Source organism: Tyto alba, unplaced genomic scaffold (genome assembly GCF_018691265.1).
Source record: "Tyto alba isolate M040663 unplaced genomic scaffold, T.alba_DEE_v4.0 Super-Scaffold_33, whole genome shotgun sequence".
NCBI lineage: Eukaryota > Metazoa > Chordata > Aves > Strigiformes > Tytonidae > Tyto > Tyto alba.
The window spans coordinates 6,428,605-6,447,665 of record NW_024881308.1 but is presented as its reverse complement, the minus strand read 5'-3'; the positions used below and the strand labels follow the sequence as shown (position 1 = coordinate 6,447,665).

The 19,061-nt window shown below is 58.3% G+C and overlaps 1 protein-coding gene across 4 annotated transcripts in view; it reads right to left on the bottom strand.

Annotated features, from left to right (window-relative positions):
• Window positions 1-4,548: 4,548 nt before the first annotated feature.
• Window positions 4,549-19,061, bottom strand: part of SRC (SRC proto-oncogene, non-receptor tyrosine kinase) — a 30,309-nt gene continuing 15,796 nt past the window's right edge. For 3 of the 4 annotated variants that reach the window (XM_042801077.1, XM_042801078.1, XM_042801080.1), the window contains exons 3-14: window positions 16,478-16,727; window positions 16,147-16,246; window positions 15,693-15,710; window positions 12,349-12,447; window positions 11,502-11,605; window positions 9,922-10,071; window positions 9,492-9,647; window positions 9,148-9,327; window positions 8,990-9,066; window positions 8,492-8,645; window positions 8,155-8,286; window positions 4,549-7,715 (exon numbers count right to left, since the gene is read on the bottom strand). In XM_042801077.1, the coding sequence (XP_042657011.1) occupies window positions 7,507-7,715; window positions 8,155-8,286; window positions 8,492-8,645; window positions 8,990-9,066; window positions 9,148-9,327; window positions 9,492-9,647; window positions 9,922-10,071; window positions 11,502-11,605; window positions 12,349-12,447; window positions 15,693-15,710; window positions 16,147-16,246; window positions 16,478-16,718 (1,620 nt within the window). In that variant the 5' untranslated portion in view covers window positions 16,719-16,727 and the 3' untranslated portion in view covers window positions 4,549-7,506. The remainder of the gene's footprint in view (window positions 7,716-8,154; window positions 8,287-8,491; window positions 8,646-8,989; window positions 9,067-9,147; window positions 9,328-9,491; window positions 9,648-9,921; window positions 10,072-11,501; window positions 11,606-12,348; window positions 12,448-15,692; window positions 15,711-16,146; window positions 16,247-16,477; window positions 16,728-19,061) is intronic. The other variant, XM_042801081.1, reaches the window with a different exon arrangement.

The following is a 19,061-nucleotide window of genomic DNA, read 5'->3' as shown; positions in this document are numbered from 1 at the left end:
CTGCACTTGTGTGACAGATTCCCCCTTTCCTTACCGCTTACGAAATTAAACCAGAGCTGTGTCCTGAGAGCTGCCTGATCCCCAGCACTGGCAGTAGAAGCGTTACCTGCCAGGTGCCTCCGCAGTGTGAGCCTGTCCTAGAGCTCCACATCTTCCTGACCTGACCCCCTGCTGTGGGCAGAGACCAGGCTGCAACCCAGCTGCCATCAACCTCAGCCATCCCCAGGGAGATCGGGTTGTGTCAGCCCTTCCCCAGCTTTGGCCATGACCCCGTGTGGTACTGGGGGACACGTGCTGCAGCCAGACACGGGGCTGTGGGGTCCAACAGCACCCAGGAGCACCTTAGAGTTAACCAGTGCTGCTGGAGCTACTAACAGCTTCCTCTACCCTTGCTCCTAGCCCTGAAGACCGATTCCAAGTTGGAAAGGGTTCAGAGCATATCAGTGTTTACATGTCTAAAAAAAAAAAAAAAAAAAAAAAAAAAAAAAAGCATGTGCCACATCACCAAGAATAGATGTGACAGCTCTGTCACCTGTCAAGCAGAGGGAAGTCCCAGTAGCTGTCATACCAGCTTCAGCATAAATAACAAATAGAAAGGAGGGAGGAAGGCCTCACGTTTGCAAACTATAGCAAGACTGTTGTCTGTGCTCTGAGCAGCTTTTAAGTTTAAATTCATTTAAGCTAATGCAATCAGTTCTTTTTAAGAGTATGTATTTGCTGCTAACTAGCCAAGTTGCACTCTACAGCGATTTAAATAAATCCTAGCCACGAAGCCAGACAGTCCTTTGGATGAGAGCAAGCCCTGGCTTTGTACACGAGGCTCAAGACAAGACGCAGCTGCAGGCTTCCCCTTCTGCGAGACGCCGACTTGGAGAAAAAAACACTTCAAAAGGGGAAAGCTGCTGGTGTAGCGACAGGAGAGATCTCAGCAGACTGATGCTTAACAAACCTACTTCTTACAGCTCTCCCACCTCAACTGTAGTTAAAGAGCACTCTTTGATATGCACCCAGCCCTCACCAGCACACTGTCTTGCCCTCTCTAGGGCACGGCGATACCATCTTCATTTTAAAGATAGAAAATTAAAGCAACTTTGTCACTGTCAGAGAGAAAGCCTCAGGCAGAGTGAGGAACCCAACCAGGTCTCACATCCCATGCTAATGGCCCTGCTTGTCCTCTATAAAGAGACTGTGAAAAAACAGCCTGTGACTGCAGAACAGGTCAAACCCGATGGCTTTTAAAAGCATCATCCCGGCTTCCCTGCCTGTGCATGGCAGATTGGACTGAGCCTGGACGATTGCAGCACCTGTGCTCTCAGGCAGGCCTTGCTGGCTGCACAGAAGAAAGCTCAGAGATGTTCTGCCCTCATCTCAAGGAGCTTCTCTGCCAAAAGAGCAGTGGAGTGGCTCTGTCCCCTGGTGTCCCGGAGGCACCAAGGGTCTCTGTGTGGGGACCACAGCAGTGGGCAGGCACCCACACTAACGACTGAAAGCAGTGGGGTTTAAAACACAACCACTGTGTTGTGCCAGGTCCCATTGAGCCTGGACACTGCCCGCAAGGGCTTTGGCACAGAGCATCTCATCACCTTGCTGTATTATAGAGCGTCCATCTGCCTGGCACTCCCTGGATGCAGAGAGCAGGAGCCTTAAGCTGTGCCTTTGTCTTTCCATTGGAAAGAGAGGTCATTTTCTAGGTCACATAACAGATCAGTGACACAGCAGGGTCAAGAAAGGAAAAAACACCAAAAAAACCCCAGGCTCAGATCCCTAGAAACAGAGATGCAGCTTAGCTCAGGCAAACCTCGGGCTCCCCCCTGCAACCTCGGGGTCTGGGGGCTTCTCACTCCCCTCCTCAACACTCGTCAGGGAGAAGCAGCATCCAACAGGGACACCACGAGGCTTCCCACTGGGAAGACTTGGCCACGACTACCAGGCTGGTAGAGCTTTTTGAACCCTAGATCTGCTGGACTTCCACGTTGGTGCATCTCATCTCGGGGGCTGCTGCTTGGCAGTCGAGCTCCCCAGCGCTGCTCGGGGTGCAGGTAGGGAACCAGCTGCCCGGGGCCACCACGGCCACCAGCCCACTCTCCCAGCATCTGCCCATCCATCCCTGGATCTTGCCAGGCAAGTAGTGCCTCCTGCTCGATGCTGTCCCTGCTTACCCTGAGACAAGCCCACAATGTGACCTTATTAACTTAGCAGCAGAGGAGAGAGGTTGATCCCACTGAGGAGCTGCTTGTGCTGGAAGCACCCCTGGCCAGCTCAGGCAGCCCTGCTGCTGATCACACCGGGCTCTGATGGCCTCCAACCTCATCCCCTCGTGCTGTCACCCCCGGGGATGGTCCGGCCAAACCCCCCGAGCCAGGGAAGCCACAAACGTCACTCAGGGCCACAGAGAGCTGAGCCCTGGCCTGCCAGTGCCCTTTGGTCTTGCCTGTCTCTTGCTCCTTGCATCAGAGCGGTTTCCTAGCTTTCAGCAACCATAGGTAAGCTACACGTCGGGTAAGGACTTTAGCCTTTCCCTCCGGAGCCCAGAGATTAACCCTTGGCAAGAAGGTTTTGCTACTCCTCTGAGAAAAGGCAAATCCTCTGGTAAAAGGGCAAGGGAGGACGGATGGCTTGGGTGCCATCCAGACCTGCTGCTGGAGGGGGGTGAGATCCGAGTGGCAGAGTCTGCAGGGGACAGAGAGAGGCTTTGTCCTCTCAGTCGACGTGTGCCGGCAGCCTCCTGTTCACTCCCCAGCCACCAGCAAGCAGCCGGCACGGCGGGGGCTGGAGCAGCAGGGCCAGTGGGACCCGAGCGCCTGGCACTGGGGCACAGCCCCGCGGTGAGCCAGCCCTTTAACAAACACCCTGCTCCTCCTCACGAGCCTTTCTGCTGGGGCTGGGCTATGGGAGAGACCCCAGACCCACAGCACAGCCCAAGATTTGCTCTGGGGGATCCTCGGCACTCCGAGCAGTTCAGGGCTGGCCCCCATCTACTCACAAGCATTTATCCTTTGGGAGCCTGGGTCAAGAGCCAGGACTTGATGTGCTTTTGGGGTGCTACCACTGAGCTCTGGGAAAAGCAAAGGGGAGGTTCAGGCCAAACAACAACTCATCCTTGCCATTTTAGAAGCCCATCGCCTGCACAAGCCCAGCACAGGGCGCCCACCTCCTCACCAGACCTGCTGTGGGGACACCATGGTCCCCACCCTAACACCCAAATCCCTCTCCCGGGTTTACAGGGCACAATGTGAGTGGGAAGCAAACAGCAAGATTAAGTCCGTTAAAGGAGGCATGTGGTGTAATCCCCAGGAGCATCTGCCCTGCTCGGGCTGGGGACACCTGGCAGGGGCTCCCACTGGGCTGAGGGGAATGACTCCACGGCAAAACAACCACCGAGCACGGCTGGGGTGGGCTGCAGGTATGGGCAAGTGCCCCAACCATCTTTTTAAGACGCTTCAGCTGCCACCAAGGCCGAGAACTAGTTACAGAGCAAAGGAAGTGAGCGGTGCCATAAGCAGGGCATGGAAGTACCAAATCCAGCTCACTCCTCCCCAGGGCACGTCCCACCGCTGACACCCACGCTGCTCCAGGGCTCAGGCTGGACCGCAGCACCCCGACCTCCCCCGTACACCATCCCCATGGCCACCCTGCTCCCGAGCAGCGACGCCGAAGGGGCAAACCCAAGGGCTGCAAGAGTCTCGACCCCAGCTCCCCGCCGAGGGCGACCCCACTGGCCCACCCCCAGCCCACACGTTGCACAGACCAAGGGACTTTTTGACGAGAGATAATCCCTCAATCACTTAATTGTTTTAAAGAGAAGCAAAACATAAAGCATTAAACATTTAAGGTGCTAAGACTGAGTCACTCACCAGCCCGAGGAGGAGGGAACAGCCAGACCCGGGGGTGCTGGGGCACTAAAGCCCCCCCAGACCGTGGTGGTGGTGGTGAAGGAGCAGCAGCAGCAGCCACCCTGCTTTCAGAAGGCCTGTTCCCCCCCCAACACTGTGCTATATATCAATTACTTAATCACCAAGTGAGAGATCCCAATCAGCACCCACTAATTATCCTAACGAGGAAGGCCTACTTCTTGTAGTTGCTGATGAAGCAGATTCTGCTGAAGGGAGAGTCGCCCCCGTGCCCTGTCCCCCCCCTGCCCATGGGGGTTGGCAGCCGGCTGGCCCTGGCCCTCGGAGCAAGCGCTGGGGCTGCACTGGACCGTGAGCCCACCTGGGGACACAGGAATGGCTCCAGCAGGACAGAAGTGGCACCAGATCCCAGAAGTATTGGCCAGAAAAAGTCTCTGAAGCACCAGGAGCCATACACAGGTGTTGCACGTGTTCCAGGAACCACCGACTCCTGTAACAAGGATGCTTAGGAGTCCTCTCATACAGGAGCTACACTTTTTTTTTTTTTTTTTTTTATGAGGTCTGTTTGTATTTAATTACCAAATTGCAAAGTATTTACATCAACATTAGAGTTTCAAAGCATCTCCACCCCCCACCACCCACAAAACCGGACCTTCTAATTTTTTTTCCAAAGTTTTATTATTATCCAAAAAAAAAAAAAAAAAAAAAAAAGCTAAATATTTTACTTAGACACTGAAAAAGGCAGGTGGAGGGGGAGGGGAGCTGGGGAGAGAGACAGATCCACATGTTCTCTGCATAGTCAGTTGGAGATCTTACAAAACACTGTTTAAAAAAATTATAACAGCAGTGAAGAATAACTTGTAGGGCATTACTGACCCTGGGAAGCCAAAGAGCATCCTTAGGTGGGGGCTCCCCTCTGGAGTTTATTGGCTTAAAAAATAAATTGGCAGACGACAATGGTGATGGAGGAGAGGCTCTCGATCCCCAGGGCCTCTGCGTCATGCTGGCTGCAGCGGCGAGTCTGGAGATGCTGGGTCCCACCGAAACTGCTGCACAGAAACACGGATGGACACACGGACATGCAGACACACAGCCCCAGCCCCGTGCAGGAGAGCTCCTCGGGGATTGCTCTACCGACTTCTGCCCTGAAATGTCCCCAGCATGATTCCTTCGTCAGAGCTTGCCAAAAGCCATGGGGAATTAAGCCAGCCTGGGGTGTTCCTTATGCCAAGGCTGTGTTCCTGCCCTGCCGCTTGCCGGAAAGAGCTGGAAAATGAAACCACTGGGTCAAGCCCGTTCCTGTCCCGCTGCGCTCCTGCAAGACCCTGTATGTGCTGCAGACAACCAAAGGCCAAACCTTAGCATGGGTGCTTGCCTTCTCTCTCCCCAGCTTTCAGATCAAATCTGGCTTCCGCACGTTAGTTTAAAGAGGTTTCTCCCGAGGATGGGGATTTTGTATAATTTAGGCAGAGCTATGGCACAGGCCACCCCTCGGACCAGCTGCCGTGGGATGGGGATTCTCTCGCAGCACCGACGGGGATGTGGCAGTGCCCATCCCAGGGATGCAAATATGGAAAGACCCAGAACATCGAGTTTTGGAGAGTCCCTGCCTGAACACTGGGCACAGCAAATCTGCTAGGAAGTGGGGAGAAAAGGCTCCAAGTCCCCAAATGATTTTTAAAAAATCCATTAAACCAGTTGCTGTTCCCTAAGCCAGCAGGATCTCTCCATACTTCTGAAGAGGCTGTTCAAGCTGATTTCGAAGGTTTTACTCATTAAAAAGGAGCCACCAACCAACCAAGTGAGCACTTGGTTCATAAATAAGCAGCTGTGGAGCTGCGGGAGTGAGTGGAAGGCAGCAGCGTGCCTGTGCCCTGCTCCGGCAGAGGTTTGGGGAGGGGGTTTTGGTCACCCCTCAGCTCCCACCCGGCTTTCACAGGACACCGGCACCACAGTGGGGGCTGGCGAGAGGCGGTTTGGGTTTGCTGCCTGCAAGGAGGCTGTGCTGGAGGGAAACCCCATCCCATAAGCAACAGAGAAGCAAAGAAAGCCCACTGCCAGAGGACCGAGAGGTGGGCGAAGCTGCTGGCTCCCCACTTCGGGTCCTTCCCACCGGTGTGTACCAGCACCCCTGCCCCGCAGCACCCCCTCGAGCCCCCATCCCACCCCCGGGCCAGGAGAGCAGCTGAAGAGCCCCCAGGTCTTTCTGAGCAAGGGTCCCCCGGACCCAAGACGTGAGGGAGCGAAGTCTTGTGAGCCACCACGGTGAAGGGTTTCCAGCTGGGTACAGCCACAGGAGGGGGAAAATAAATCAACACATGCAACTAAGTCAACGTTTGGGAGGGCACGGGGACTGCTCGAGGGCTATGTACAAGCAGGTGCTGGGCAGGAGAGTGCAGGGGCTCGGTGGGGGGGCAAAGCTGGGCACAGATAGACACACACTGCCAAAACACAGCTGAGGCCTTTGGGAGGGAGCAAGGAGGGGGATGAGGGTGCAAATGTCTCCCATGCAGCACAGCGCTTCCCAGGACTCCCCTCCAGGATGGTCGCCCACGGCTGCGGTTGCTTCTGCTGCATGGGGACTGCAGCCCAGCAGTTAGACATGAGGGGTGGGGGGAAGGCAGCTAAAAATGTATCAGATGGACAAAAGCATCTGTGAAAGACGAGTATTTCCCCTAAAACACTCCTGCACCCTGAACAGCCACATATGCCATGCACCTAAGCCGCATGGTGGCACTGGATTTGGTGGCAGGGCCAGCCCGGGGGGACTCGGCCAGTGGGAGAGCTGGTGGTGGAACCGGGAAGGGCTGCGGTGCAATTCCCAGGGGCCCAGCTGGAAGACCAGGAGTGCTTGGTGGGAGAAATCGCAGCCGGGGTGATGGAGCTGGCCGCAGGCAGGGCGAGGGCTCTGCCGGCACCCCCCTGGTACCGCTCCCAGGAGAGATGAGAGGGGCCCCTTGGGGGGACAGACGCAGCTGGAAGATGCGAACCCGCGCCCAGGTGCTCCCACGGGATGGTGTCGGTTGCTGGAGCCATGAGGAGCCACATTTCACGCTGCCAGCGAGGCCGCAGTGAGGCCAGAGCGATGCCCGAGGAAGGGGGACCACCAGCATTCCGCTGCCACCACCGCCCCCTCCGAACCAGCCAGGGATTGTGCCCTCCCCGGGGCGAAACGTCTCTGCCGGCGCCCTGGGGAGAAGCGGAGCCAAGGGGGGGATGGCGGGGAGGGTGAAGGGGCAGGGAAATTTGTGCTGATTTTGAAAGGGGGTGCAGGAGACCGGGGCCGTGTGTCCGAGGTGGGGTGACACTGTACCCCAGTTCCTCCAGGCTCACCCCAGAGCTGCTGTGGGGGGAAAGGTCCCCCGAAAGCCAAGTCTCTCAGCAGGAGATGTTCTGCTCGTCCTCCCGAGCCGGCTCCACCGGTGCCTGCAGGCTCCTCTTGCCAGCGGGACACCACCGCTTCATTAAACATGGGTCAGAAGTCTTAATGAGCGATGGGGGGACCCAGCACCTCCCCTGGCCGCATCTGGAGATGATGCCCCATCCCGCTCCGGGGCTGCTCCTCAAAAAACCGGCTCCTCGGCGGGGAGGCCAGCCCTCGGCGCCCTGCGGCGAGGACGGCAACGTCCCTGGTGCCAGGACCCGAGCTCCGGGTCTATAGGTTCTCGCCGGGCTGGTACTGGGGCTCTGTCGAGGTGAAGTAGTCCTCCAGGAAAGCCTGCAGGTACTCAAAGGTGGGTCGCTCCTCCGGGTCCTTCCGCCAGCACTGGCACATGAGGTCATGCAGGGACTCGGGGCACTCGGGCGGGCAGGGCATGCGGTACCCCCGCTCCACCTGGTCCAGCACTTCTCGGTTCACCATCCCTGCGGGCGGCCAGAGGAGATGTGGCATTGATTAGACCCGGGTCAGATTTTGCACCGCACCTTTCCCGGCGGGGACACCGAGGGCACGAGGCTGGGACAAGCCCTGTGGGCAACCTCGGTGACTCAGGGAGGGAGGGACCCCTCAGCCCAACAGTGCTCATCCCTGCCAGCCCGTCACCTTGTTTGGGGACTAGAGCAAGACAGGGTGGCTGTGACCCTGCAGGCTGCCCAGGCTCTGCCCGGGACCTGGGCAGGGGCAGCTCACCCTGGAGCCCACCCTCCCTGCCCAAACTGCAGGAAAAACCTTGCATCCGTTTGCTCCTCCGCAAAGACGGCTCTGGGGAACACAGAGCACCAGGGGCAAGCGCTGGGCACAGGCAGCCGGTGTTGGGGCACCGCAGTGGGGATGGGGGTTCTGCTGGCAGCTGCCAGCCCTCACCTGGGTAGGGCACTCTGCCTTTGGTGGTCAGCTCGGTCAAGAGGATGCCGAAGGACCAGACGTCCGACTTGATGGTAAACCTGCCGTACAGAGCAGCTTCGGGAGCCGTCCACTTGATGGGGAACTTCGCGCCTGGATGGAGAGGCAGGGTAAGGGGCTGCTCCTGGCCCTGCGGTGCCCGGGGCGGGGGGGGTGTGGGGCTGTGAGTGCCTCCAGGACCCCCGTGCAACCAGGGCCATGGGTCGGCTTGAGATGCATCGCACACACCCCTGGGGACCAGCGGCATCGCGCCGGTACCGCCTGCCTGGGCATGGTGCTGGCAGCGCCGGGCACGCACCTTGCCGAGCCGTGTACTCGTTGTCCTCGATGAGGCGTGCCAAGCCAAAGTCGGCCACTTTGCACACCAGGTTCTCCCCCACGAGGATGTTGGCTGCCCGGAGGTCCCGGTGGACGTAGTTCATCCTCTCCACGTAGGCCATGCCAGACGCGATCTGTGGGGACCGGCACATGGGGCACGGAGGCTGGTGGGGTGATGTGAGGGTCCCCAAGGAGCCCACCCAGGGTGTGGGAACAGCTGGTTGCTCAAGAAAACCCACACAGATTCAGGTTTGCTGGCCGGGGAGAGCCAGCAGCAATGGGAACGGGCAAAATGATGGTCCCTGCCTGCAACCCAGCTCTGGGCTGAGCACCCAGTGGGGATGGTGGCACCCACCCCAGTGAGGCTGCGGAGCACCCCACCACCCGACAGGCGACAGCCACGACAACCCAGCGAGGTGCTCGGGCAGCCAGTGCCCTCAGAAGGGGATGTGGGAGGCCGGGGGATGCACAAACCCACCTGAGCCGCCATATCCACGAGCTGGGGCAGCCGCAGGTACTTGCCCATCTCACCCTTCAGGAAATCCAGGAGGCTCCCTGTGAGGAAGACCACGGTCACAGCAGTGCAGTGGAGAAAAGCCCCTCGGCCACCCCCCCCAGCATCCCTCCTGCGCTCACCCTTGCTCATGTACTCGGTGACGATGTAAATGGGCTCCTCCGAAACCACGGCGTAGAGCTGAACCAGCTTCTCGTGCCGGAGCTTCTTCATGACCTGGGCCTCCTGCAGGAAGGCCTCCGGGGACATGGTGCCGGGCTTCAGCGTCTTGATTGCCACCCGGGTGGTGCCGTTCCAGGTCCCTGCCGCACAGGACACGCTGCTCAGGATACATTTACAGGGCAGGGGGCCACGTCCCTCGCCTGCTCCCCCACCCCACTGCAGTCTCAGGGCACCTGCAGACGGTCGGGGAGAGGATGCAGGTGGTGACACAGTGCGGGGACAGCGGGGTGGGAATGGTCCTTACCCATCCACACCTCTCCGAAGCAGCCCTGCCCCAGCTTGACCTCCAGCCGCAGCGATTCCCGGGGGATTTCCCAGGCATCCTTGGCAAGGCCTTGGGTCTGGGGCTTGGACGTGGGACAGACGTTGGTGAGACGGTGGCACAAGCCGTCGGCGTGTTCTAGCACAGGAGGGGACAACACCGGGGTGATATTTGGGCATTTAGGCAAATGATGTCTTTACCCCACATCTCTGCAAAACACCTCGGGGACCCGTACCCAAACTCTCACCCTCTTCCCTAAAACCCAAGCAGCTTTTCACCAGGGTCCCTCCCAACTGGTTTGGGATCCCCCAACCCTGCACTGGCTTCCCAGCAGCACCCGTCCTGCAGCGGGGGCAGGCACAGCACCCAGGGTGTCACCCAGACCCCAAGGGGACCCCAAGTGGCTACCCACTGGAGTAATAGGCCACCAGTTGCTGCAGGCTGTTGAACTGGGTGCGGGAGGTGATGTAGAAGCCGCCACTGTCCAGCTTGCGGATCTTGTAGTGCTTCACGTTGAGCCCCTTGGCGTTGTCGAAGTCGGAGACGGAGAGGCAGTAGGCACCTGCGGGCAGGACCGAGGGGCTGGGGGGGAGATGTTCCACACACGGGTGCTCCCCGTGGGGTCCCACCGGGGGCGTGGGTGTGGGGGAGGAGGGTTGGGCATGCTGCTTTCACCCAAAGGCAGAGGATGGGGAGCAGCTCCTGGCTGCACGAGCTGGCACCTCGTGCCAGGGAGGGATGGCACGTACCCCTGGCTACAGCCACGCCACGTAACCACAACTTCCAGCATTGTGGGGATGGCCTGTGCCCCCAAGACGAGCACCAAGGAAGAGACTCTGCTGGGTTTGGGGGGATCCAGCGGGCAGGAGGGCAAGCAGCCCCTCCGGGCGCAGGGATGAACCCAGCTCCAGCGGCAAAGGGGGGGATGCTGAAGCAGGGGAGAGGATGGGACAGGAGGTGGCTGGGAGGAGCTGCTGACCCACAACCCCAACATCGCGGCATCTCAGAGGGGAGACAAGGGGCTGGGGGCCCAAGTCCCTGCTCCACAAATCCCACCGTGGGCACCGCTTCAGGCGTCTGCCTCTGCTCTGCCCACACGAGAGCAACACTGTCCTGCTGGGGCCACAAATAACAAAAGGGAAGGTTTATGCTGCTGCGTGAGTGAAATGTTTCCACTGGAATAAAATAAATAGTGGCAAGTTCAAAGCATCACAACAGAAAGGAACATCAAGGAGCTTTTCCCAAAGGTGCATTTGGAGCCAAACTAAACCACATTTCCAGGTAAGAAACAGCATCCTCAGGCAGCTGAACTGCAAAGATCACAACTTGCACTTTCAGGAGGCACAAAACAAGTATAAAGAGTCATTAGACTTGAAAGAAGGACCTAAAAATTCATTACTGCCTCTGCCTGGTTGCCCAGGAAGCACATGTTCAAGATTTTACCACTATATAGGGACCAGGAAAAAACAAAACACATTTATTTGGAGATGTGAAAAAAAAAAAAGACAGGGAAAAAAAAGGGTATCCTGCCGGGTGGTCCTGCCAGAGCTGGTGAGGCCCCCAGCTCCCACCCAGCCATGAACTGAACCATCTCTTTGAAGAGCGACCACTGGGTGGGCAGTGGTGGGAGAGAAGCGGCTGCATCGCTCCACGGGTGGAAGGTTTGTTGGTGTAACGGCCCATTTGGCATAGAGATGTCACCAGTGATTTAACGGGTGCGTCAGCACCTGCTCCCTGGGGACCAGCACTGGTGGGGGAGGCCCCAGGAGGCTGCTCGTGCTGGGGGGCATCGCTCAGCAACCCTGAACATTGCCTCCTGTCTGCAAGGCACCACACATTTCTCCTTCTCCCTCCCCGTGAGCCTAAGCTGGGGGAACTGAGACCACGTGGAGCGACTGAGGGGACCGGGGTCCCTGCACAGATGCCCCCCCACCTCCCCAGAGAGGGGGACCCCCAGGCTGGCCCCCCCCCCCCCCCCCCAGCCCCACTCACCTTTCGTGGTCTCGCTCTCTCGGACCAGGAAGGTCCCTCGGGGGTTTTCGGGGTTGAGCAGCAGCCGCTCGGACTCTCGGCGAGTGATCTTCCCAAAATACCACCTGCGAGAGCAAGGCAGCGGCTCAGCGCCCGCCACTCACCCAGCCCCTCTCCATCACCTTTCCAAGTGGTGGGCTCAGCCCTGGCTCTGCCCCCCCCCCACCCCCCCCCGCAGATTTCAGGGACCCCAGGCTCCATCTCCAAGCTTGGGCACCTCGGGGTGCACCGTGCCCCTGTACAGCCCAGGCTGGGCATCCTGCACCACACACTACTAAACATCTTCACTCTAAAAGCTTCCCCAAACAAGGGGCTCTGGGGACCACTGAAGCCTCCCGACCTCTTGCTGGGGGGATGCCAGGCCGCTGGCTGGGGACAGGCTTTGGGGACATGGCTGGCACCTCCTGCTCTTGGATTTATGGCCAGCTTTGCCCCTGCCTGCTCCCCCTGTGTGACGGTCGCCTCTGTGCTCAGCGTGACCTGCACAGGCAGAGCCGGCAGCATCCTCGCGCACGGATGTGTGTCCACGCAGAAGGGTAAAAACCAGACCAAAAGCATCAGGTCCAGCACGGCCCTTGCTATGCCACCACTCATCCCTCCACCATGCAAGCACGCCGCACCTCCGCGCTTTATGGGCCTTAAAGAAAAGCTGGAAAGTGTTTAAGGTGTTCGCAAATTCAAAGGGGAAAAATGACAAAAAGGAAAAACCCAGAGGCCTTGCAGGTTTTGCCCAGGAGAGGGGCAGGGGGAGTGCTCAAGGTGTGTTTGCTATCACTTGTCTTTAAACTGTCTAAAAAATGGCAATTACTCTTCAGCCTGGATGGAGTCTGAGGGCGCGACATAGTTACTGGGGATGTAGCCCGTCTGTCCTGTAGTGAGGGAATGAGCCAGCCACCAGTCACCTTCCCTGCAAGAGAACCAAAACACACTCAGTGTGAAGCCAGGAGCCCCCCGGCCAGCCCGTCTCCTGCCCGCAGGCACCGGGGCCGGGGAGGGGAAAGCCAGCGCAGAGCCCTGCCGGGAAGGGGTGCAGCCCCCGCAGCCCCCAGCCGGACCCCGGCCAGGAGGGCTCCTGCTGCCAGCCCCTGCCCGTGGCTCTGTTTTGGCAAGCTCTCGATATTAGGGCCAGCCATCCACATAGGGGATGCTTTAATCTTAAATCAGGCAGGGCAGCCAAAATACCTTTGGAGCCATCTGAGTGCAAACGGGGTCTGGCTGGAGGTTGAGAGGCATTGGGGAGCCCAGGCAGCGGGGAGCGACGAGGTGAGGCAGGGGAAACGGGCGAAAGGGACAGAACGATTGGCAGCGATTAAAAAAAAGCACCAGGAAAACCCAAGAGAGTTTGTTAAACACAGGCTGCAGAAAAGCAACAGGATAGGGCTGAGGTTTGGGCAGAGGGTGGGGGGGTGAGACCTGCCCCGCAGCGATGCCCAGCCTGGATGCCGCGGGCTCCATCCAGCTCGGGTGCCCCGCTTGCAGCCCCGGGCTGGGCACCCTGTACGGCCACTGCCCCTGACCACGAGCTCCCCCACGGCCCTGGTTGCACGACTGCTTGCACACCCACGGTCCTGAGCACAGCTCTGTCCTGCGGGAGCCCCCGTGCCATCCCCAAAAATCTGGGGCTGACCTGCTGTCCCTCTTGCCCTGGGCATGGTGGCCCCAAGCACGTCCCCAGGAGCTGGCAGGGCAAGGGAGACTTCTCACTGCTCTGCCCTCCTACCCGCAGGCTCCTGCCCAGGATGAGGCATGAAAGGACAATAAATAGAGAAGAACCGGACGGCAGGAGGCAGCTTTCCCTTCCCCACAGACAGCAGGGCTTCCTCCCACCACCTGCATCTTCTCACCCACCAAAGACAGAGTCACCTAATTTATCCTGAGCAGAAGGCAGACGAGGCTATGGGAAAACTGCAGATTTGTGGGAACAGCACTGCAAGGATACAAGAACTTGGCAGGACGACCTCCACAAACACTTTACAGAAAAACCCTAATAACCTCAATCACCACTAAAAGACCCATCAGATCACCTCCAGACCCATCCCTGGCCCCTGCAGACATGCAAACCTTTATCTTTTCTCCAGACACACCAGAAGTTTGTCACTTCTGCTTGTCCCAGCTAAACCAGTGATGCTTCGAAGGAGCTGGGAGAAGCTGGACATGGCCCCCAGCTCCCCACCCTGGTGCCAGCAGGGCCAGGGAAAGCAGGAACGCTCAGAGCATCTCCCAAACACACAGCCAGGCTCTGCTGCCCACCCGGAGCCTGGCCCCAGCTCGCAGTGGCCCTGGATGATATTTTAACTTCTCCTGGTACCAGTATGTCTCGTGGCAGGTAGCGTGGGCTCCCCAGCCTGAGCTGCTGTCCCAGTCACCTTTACTGAGATGGCTCCAAAGGGGACAGGAGGCTGGTTGGGCTCCTTTCCCACAGGACCGAAGAAAACATCTGCTTAAGAAATGCCCAGCTTTTGACTTGTGGCTTTATTCCAGCTTGGGCTGCAAGGCTGCAAACTGGGAATTCAGCAAAAACTATTCCAAAAATGTCTCAGCGGGGAAAAAAATAATCATCATCATCAAAACAAAGCATTTCAACAACTCCCTGCACAATCTTACCCAAAATACCCCACCACATCTCTGCTGGCTGCCTGGAGACCTCCTCCCACTGGAAGTGGTACCACGAGAGCCTTTCTGCACTGGCGTGGATGGATTTGGCCCATCCAGGAGGCTGAGGGTCACCTCAGACAGCCTGGGCTTTGCCGGGACGCAGGAGCAGGGAGGTGAGTGATGTGGAGGCGTCTCCTCTCGCCCTGCGCAACCCCAGCCCCGGGAGAGCAGCCAAAACCCACAGCCACCTTGCTAAGCCGCCGGTGGCCAGTCGTCCCCGTGGCCGTGGGCTCCTGCCATGCCCAGGACCTGCCAGCTCTTCCCGGGCTGACCCCAAGCACCCTCCCCACAGCCCCAAGGGCACCCACGCAGCCGCGGCAGACACCGGGAAGGTCATCAGCTCCATCCTGCACTCACCACCGATGGGCTGCATCACCAAAAAAAGCCCTTTTGCTCCCCAGAATGCTGCAGAGCCCATCACACCCTGACCCTTCCCTCTGACTGAGCCTCTGACAAGGGCAGCAGGGGAAAAAAAATATTGAAACCCCAGACATCATATAAGGTGTAAAGAAAAAACCCTCATATATGAGCCCAGTCTGGCCCCTCAATGGGCAGAGCTCACTTTGTAACAGCCCAAACCAGAACCCGAGCCTGGGGCTGGTATGCTGCTGAGGCTATGAAATCAAGAAGCACCAAACCCCTCAAATTCAGGTTTTTTCTGCAACATTGAAGCCCTGTACATCTTGGACTTCATAGATTAAATGAATCTCCATTCATAAACAGCGTTGGAATAGGAACAAGGATCAAATTGAAAACATGTTTGTGCATCACTGCCTGACGATTGCAGGAGAAATATCACCCCCGGGATGTTCCCTTGTCCTTCCACTCTTTGACTTTGCAGAGCGGTTTTGGGTGCCCGGGTTGGACAGCAGCAGCAGAGGGGCCAGTGGGTGTTGCAGACTCCAGGGACCCCATGGCTAGGGACAGAAGCTCTGCCAGTCACGCTCCAGCCTGTCTATGCCTTGTGTCAGGAGAGACCACATGTGGGTTTAGTACAGGATCATGTTTAGGAGCATTTCCCAGCTGGTCATACTGCCCTGCTCGGTGCAGCAAGCGATGGGTGTGCTGCTATGACCAGGATGGAGAGCAAACAAGTGAGAGCCAGACCCCTAAGTTAGTGATTGAGTCCCCTGAGCCGCTCACAAAAAATAAAATTAAAAAATGTACAAATAAATGCAAAAAGGGCCAGGAGGGAGCAGAGAGCCAACCGAAAAGAGACTGCAGAGTGGTGCCAGGCGCAGACAAGGAAAGCGAGCCAGGTTCAGAGCACCTGGGTGCAGACACAGCTCTGGATGGAGCAGTTCCCCGGCACGGGAAGGGGCTCCCCGCTCTAGCCTGGTCGCCCAGGGAGGACAAACCCAACTGACCACAAAACCATCAGGCAACCATCCCCTCCCAGCCCTGCTCCACCCAACCTTACCCCAAAGTGGGCAGCAGACAGGCTTTTGTCATTTAAGATCATCAACAATAACGATAGTAATAATCTGCAATACACACCTGACGTCCACTTTTCTCCTAAAGGACAGCGTGGCACAGAGGAGAGAAAAAAAGAGTCAAGAGGGAAGCTGAGATCAGAGACACCGTGCAAGCACAGGGGAAAGCTGAGGAGATGTGTCCAGGCAAACAAGAGGGAACGGAGCACTGATGGGGACAGGGGACTGGCAGGGACCTGGCCCCGCACTGGCCGGCGAGCAGAGGAGGTGACAAGGCTGAAAAGCAACGGTGACCAGCGCTGGGGCTGGGAGGACATGAGAGCAGGCAAATGATCGCCTCCAACGCTGATGTCCTCGGACCAGTCACTGCGTCCGTGCGAGTTTTGGCGCACCCCTCTGTGAGCACCCATCCCCGGGGAGAGCTGGCCCTGCCGGGGCCGGGCTCAGGGGGCTCCGCGGGAGGGACAAAGGTGGCAGCTCACCCACGCGGCCTTGGCTGCAGGGACAGGGACACTCACGTGTTGTTGACGATTTGCAGACGCTCTCCTTTCTTGAAGGACAAGTCTGTTTCGGTCCGGGACTCGTAGTCGTAGAGGGCCACGAAGGTGGTGACTCCACCTGCGACGGAGAGCACTCAGGCCGGGCACAGCCACCGGCACTGCCGCGGCACGGCGCTGGGCGACCCTCCTCTCCCACCACCCTCCCATCACCTGCTAACACACCGATCTGCTCCCCCTCCAGCTCAGAGCCCCTCAAAAGCAGGCCACCCCCTCATCACAAGAAGCAGCTGGAACAAAACCCACAGAGACCCACCGGCGACCCTCCCCGCCCCGCCGAGCCCACACTGACCAGCCAGCGCCCCGGCACGCTGCGGCGAGGTGACCGTGTCGGAGGTGTTGAAGCCTCCGAAGAGCTTGGACTCGGCAGCCATGGTCCCGAAGGAGCGGCTGGGGGTGCGGTGGGTGTCGGGAGCGGCCGCCTTGCTGGGTGTCTGCGAGGCCGGGTAGCCCCCGTGGTGGGTGTTATCGGTGGGCTCCAGGCTGCGCCGGCGCTGGCTTGGGTCTTTGGGCTTGCTCTTGCTGCTCCCCATGGTCCCAGGCTGCAGGAGACAGACACACATGCAGAGGGTTTCTATTATTTTTGTCATTATTATTATTGTTAAGCTGCCTCCCAGGGCTTGCACGACAGACGTCTGCCCACCAGGAAACGAAACAACCTCCGGAGTCTGTTCAAGCATCAGCTGCCAGAAAGTCTGGCTGTCCTGTCCTTGCCCTGGGACAGCATCGCCCCTCATTAACGCCGAGCCACCTCCCGCGTGGCCGCAGCAGCCAGCAAGACGCCGGGAGCGGAGCTGCCAGGGTGTGCCTTGGGAGCGGAGGGAAGCACACTCGGCCGCAGGATTGCGGGGTGAGGATGCTGAGCGCGGAGCCTGGACGGGTGCTGGGGAGCGTGGCTGTGGATGACCCAGGGCCAGGTGCCTGCCAAGGGATGTAGCTCAGGCCCCCAGACAGCCACGTTTCCCCCTACACGAGGGTTTCTAACAGGGCATGGAGAGGAGAAGACAAGACCCAGACAAATATTCACAAGTTCGGACTGCTCTGATGGCAGAAACTTGGAGAATCCATAGCTGCATCACTCTGCTCAGGATGGGGATTTAAATGCTGAGAGTGGTCCTGTGAAGTCTAAAACATGGAGCAAACAGGATAAAAGTTTAAATCAGGAGCAGTTTCAGGCAGTTAGCAGCTAAGGACCCAGGGATCTTGGCTTTATATATAGTCATGCCTTCCTTTCCACTCAAGATCATGCTCTATAAATACCTTCAAGGTAATGATATAAATGAAGGAAGGGAATTATTTGCAGTCTCCAAAGATGACAAGATACCCAGCAGTGTCCTGAAGCTATGGAAGGAAATATTTAGGCTAGATCACGCATGGCAGGAGGGAAAAGGGAGGTGGAGACAACCAGGGAGGAGAATATCTCTGGTAAGAAAAAACAAGCAGGGAAGCAGCAGAGGAGACAGCCGCTGCTCACGGGGTGCGGACCTGGCTGCAGCCACCCGCCAGGCGTTGCCGAGGGCTCAGCCTCACCCAACAGATGGTTTTTCTAACCCAACTTTTGAAAAAAGCTCGGGCTGAACCCCACGAGCAGGGCCAGAGCCACGGGGCAGCTCCAGCAGCCTGCACAGCCCTGGAATCAGTGGGGCAGAGCCCCCCTGGCTCCTGCCACGGGGAAGTTTAGGGGTGCAGGCACAAGCTCTGCTCCCCTCCCACCTCCTCTCCCCACAGCGAGGGCTTTGCCTGACGATCGGGGCTTATTTTCCGGAAGACTCAACTTCCATCTACTGTTTCCCAGCTCCCAAATCGCACAGAGGACCTGCAGCATCCCTCTGTCCAGCTTCCACACAAGTTTGCTTCAGCTGCAACCATACTGGGGGGATCAAACCGTGCCAGGGTTTGGGAATCAGAATAAATTGATTTTTTGAGCTGGGTATGGCTACAGCAGCTGCTCCGGCAAGGAGTGGAGCCGTCCTTCCTCCTATGCATGCAGGCGACAAGGAAGGACCGATGCCTCTATCTGCCACGGGACTCAGCCCACGCATATCTGTGCCGGGCTTGGGGGGCCTCGGAGCAAAGGAAGGTCAAACATAAGCTTTGCGTTCGCAAATCGTCACTGCCAGCAACCCAGAGGCAGATCCCACAGCGAAGGGGAGGGAGCCTGTCCCGTAAATAAATGCACTTTTCAAAGCCAAAGATACTAAAGCAGAACTGCAGGGAAAAGCAGGACCTTAGAAACGACAAGAAAAAAATCCCACTGCTAAGGAAAGAGAACCTCCCTGTCCCACGCCAGCCCTTCGCTCACCTCCGCCCGGGGCTCCGGCACTCACTGGCCCTCCCGGGATGGCAGCGGCGGCGCGGGGGGGAAAGCCGGGGCACGGCGGGGCTGTGACCGTGTGGCTTGTGACTGCCCACGCGACCGTGAGCCAGGGGCGCAGCCGCTCAGAGTTTCCCCTGGAAGCAGCACTTCCCCACGCAGGAAAACACCCCAGATGGGGAGGCGGATTTAGTAGCGTTTTGGGGACACAAATGTTCCGCAAGCACACCCCGCGGGGCTGCCAGCCTGGGCTGGCAACTGGTTTATCAGCGCACTGAGAAAAATCAGGATATAAAATAGTCAATATGCCTAGAGATTAAGCAGGAGCAGAGCACAGGAAGGGGAGAGTGGATCCCCCAGGCACTTCCCCAATGTCCCCAGAGCAGGGGGCGTCCTCGCCTTCACACCCATTAGCCTGTGGGCACAGGATGTGCATCTTCCAGGCATGTCCTGGCCAGGGACAGCGTGGGCTGTGAGTCTATCCCTCCTTGTGCAGTGGTTTTGGGGAGGGAGAGCTCTCCAGTATACATCGCAAGCTCCCAGCTTGTGCCTGGGTGCTAAC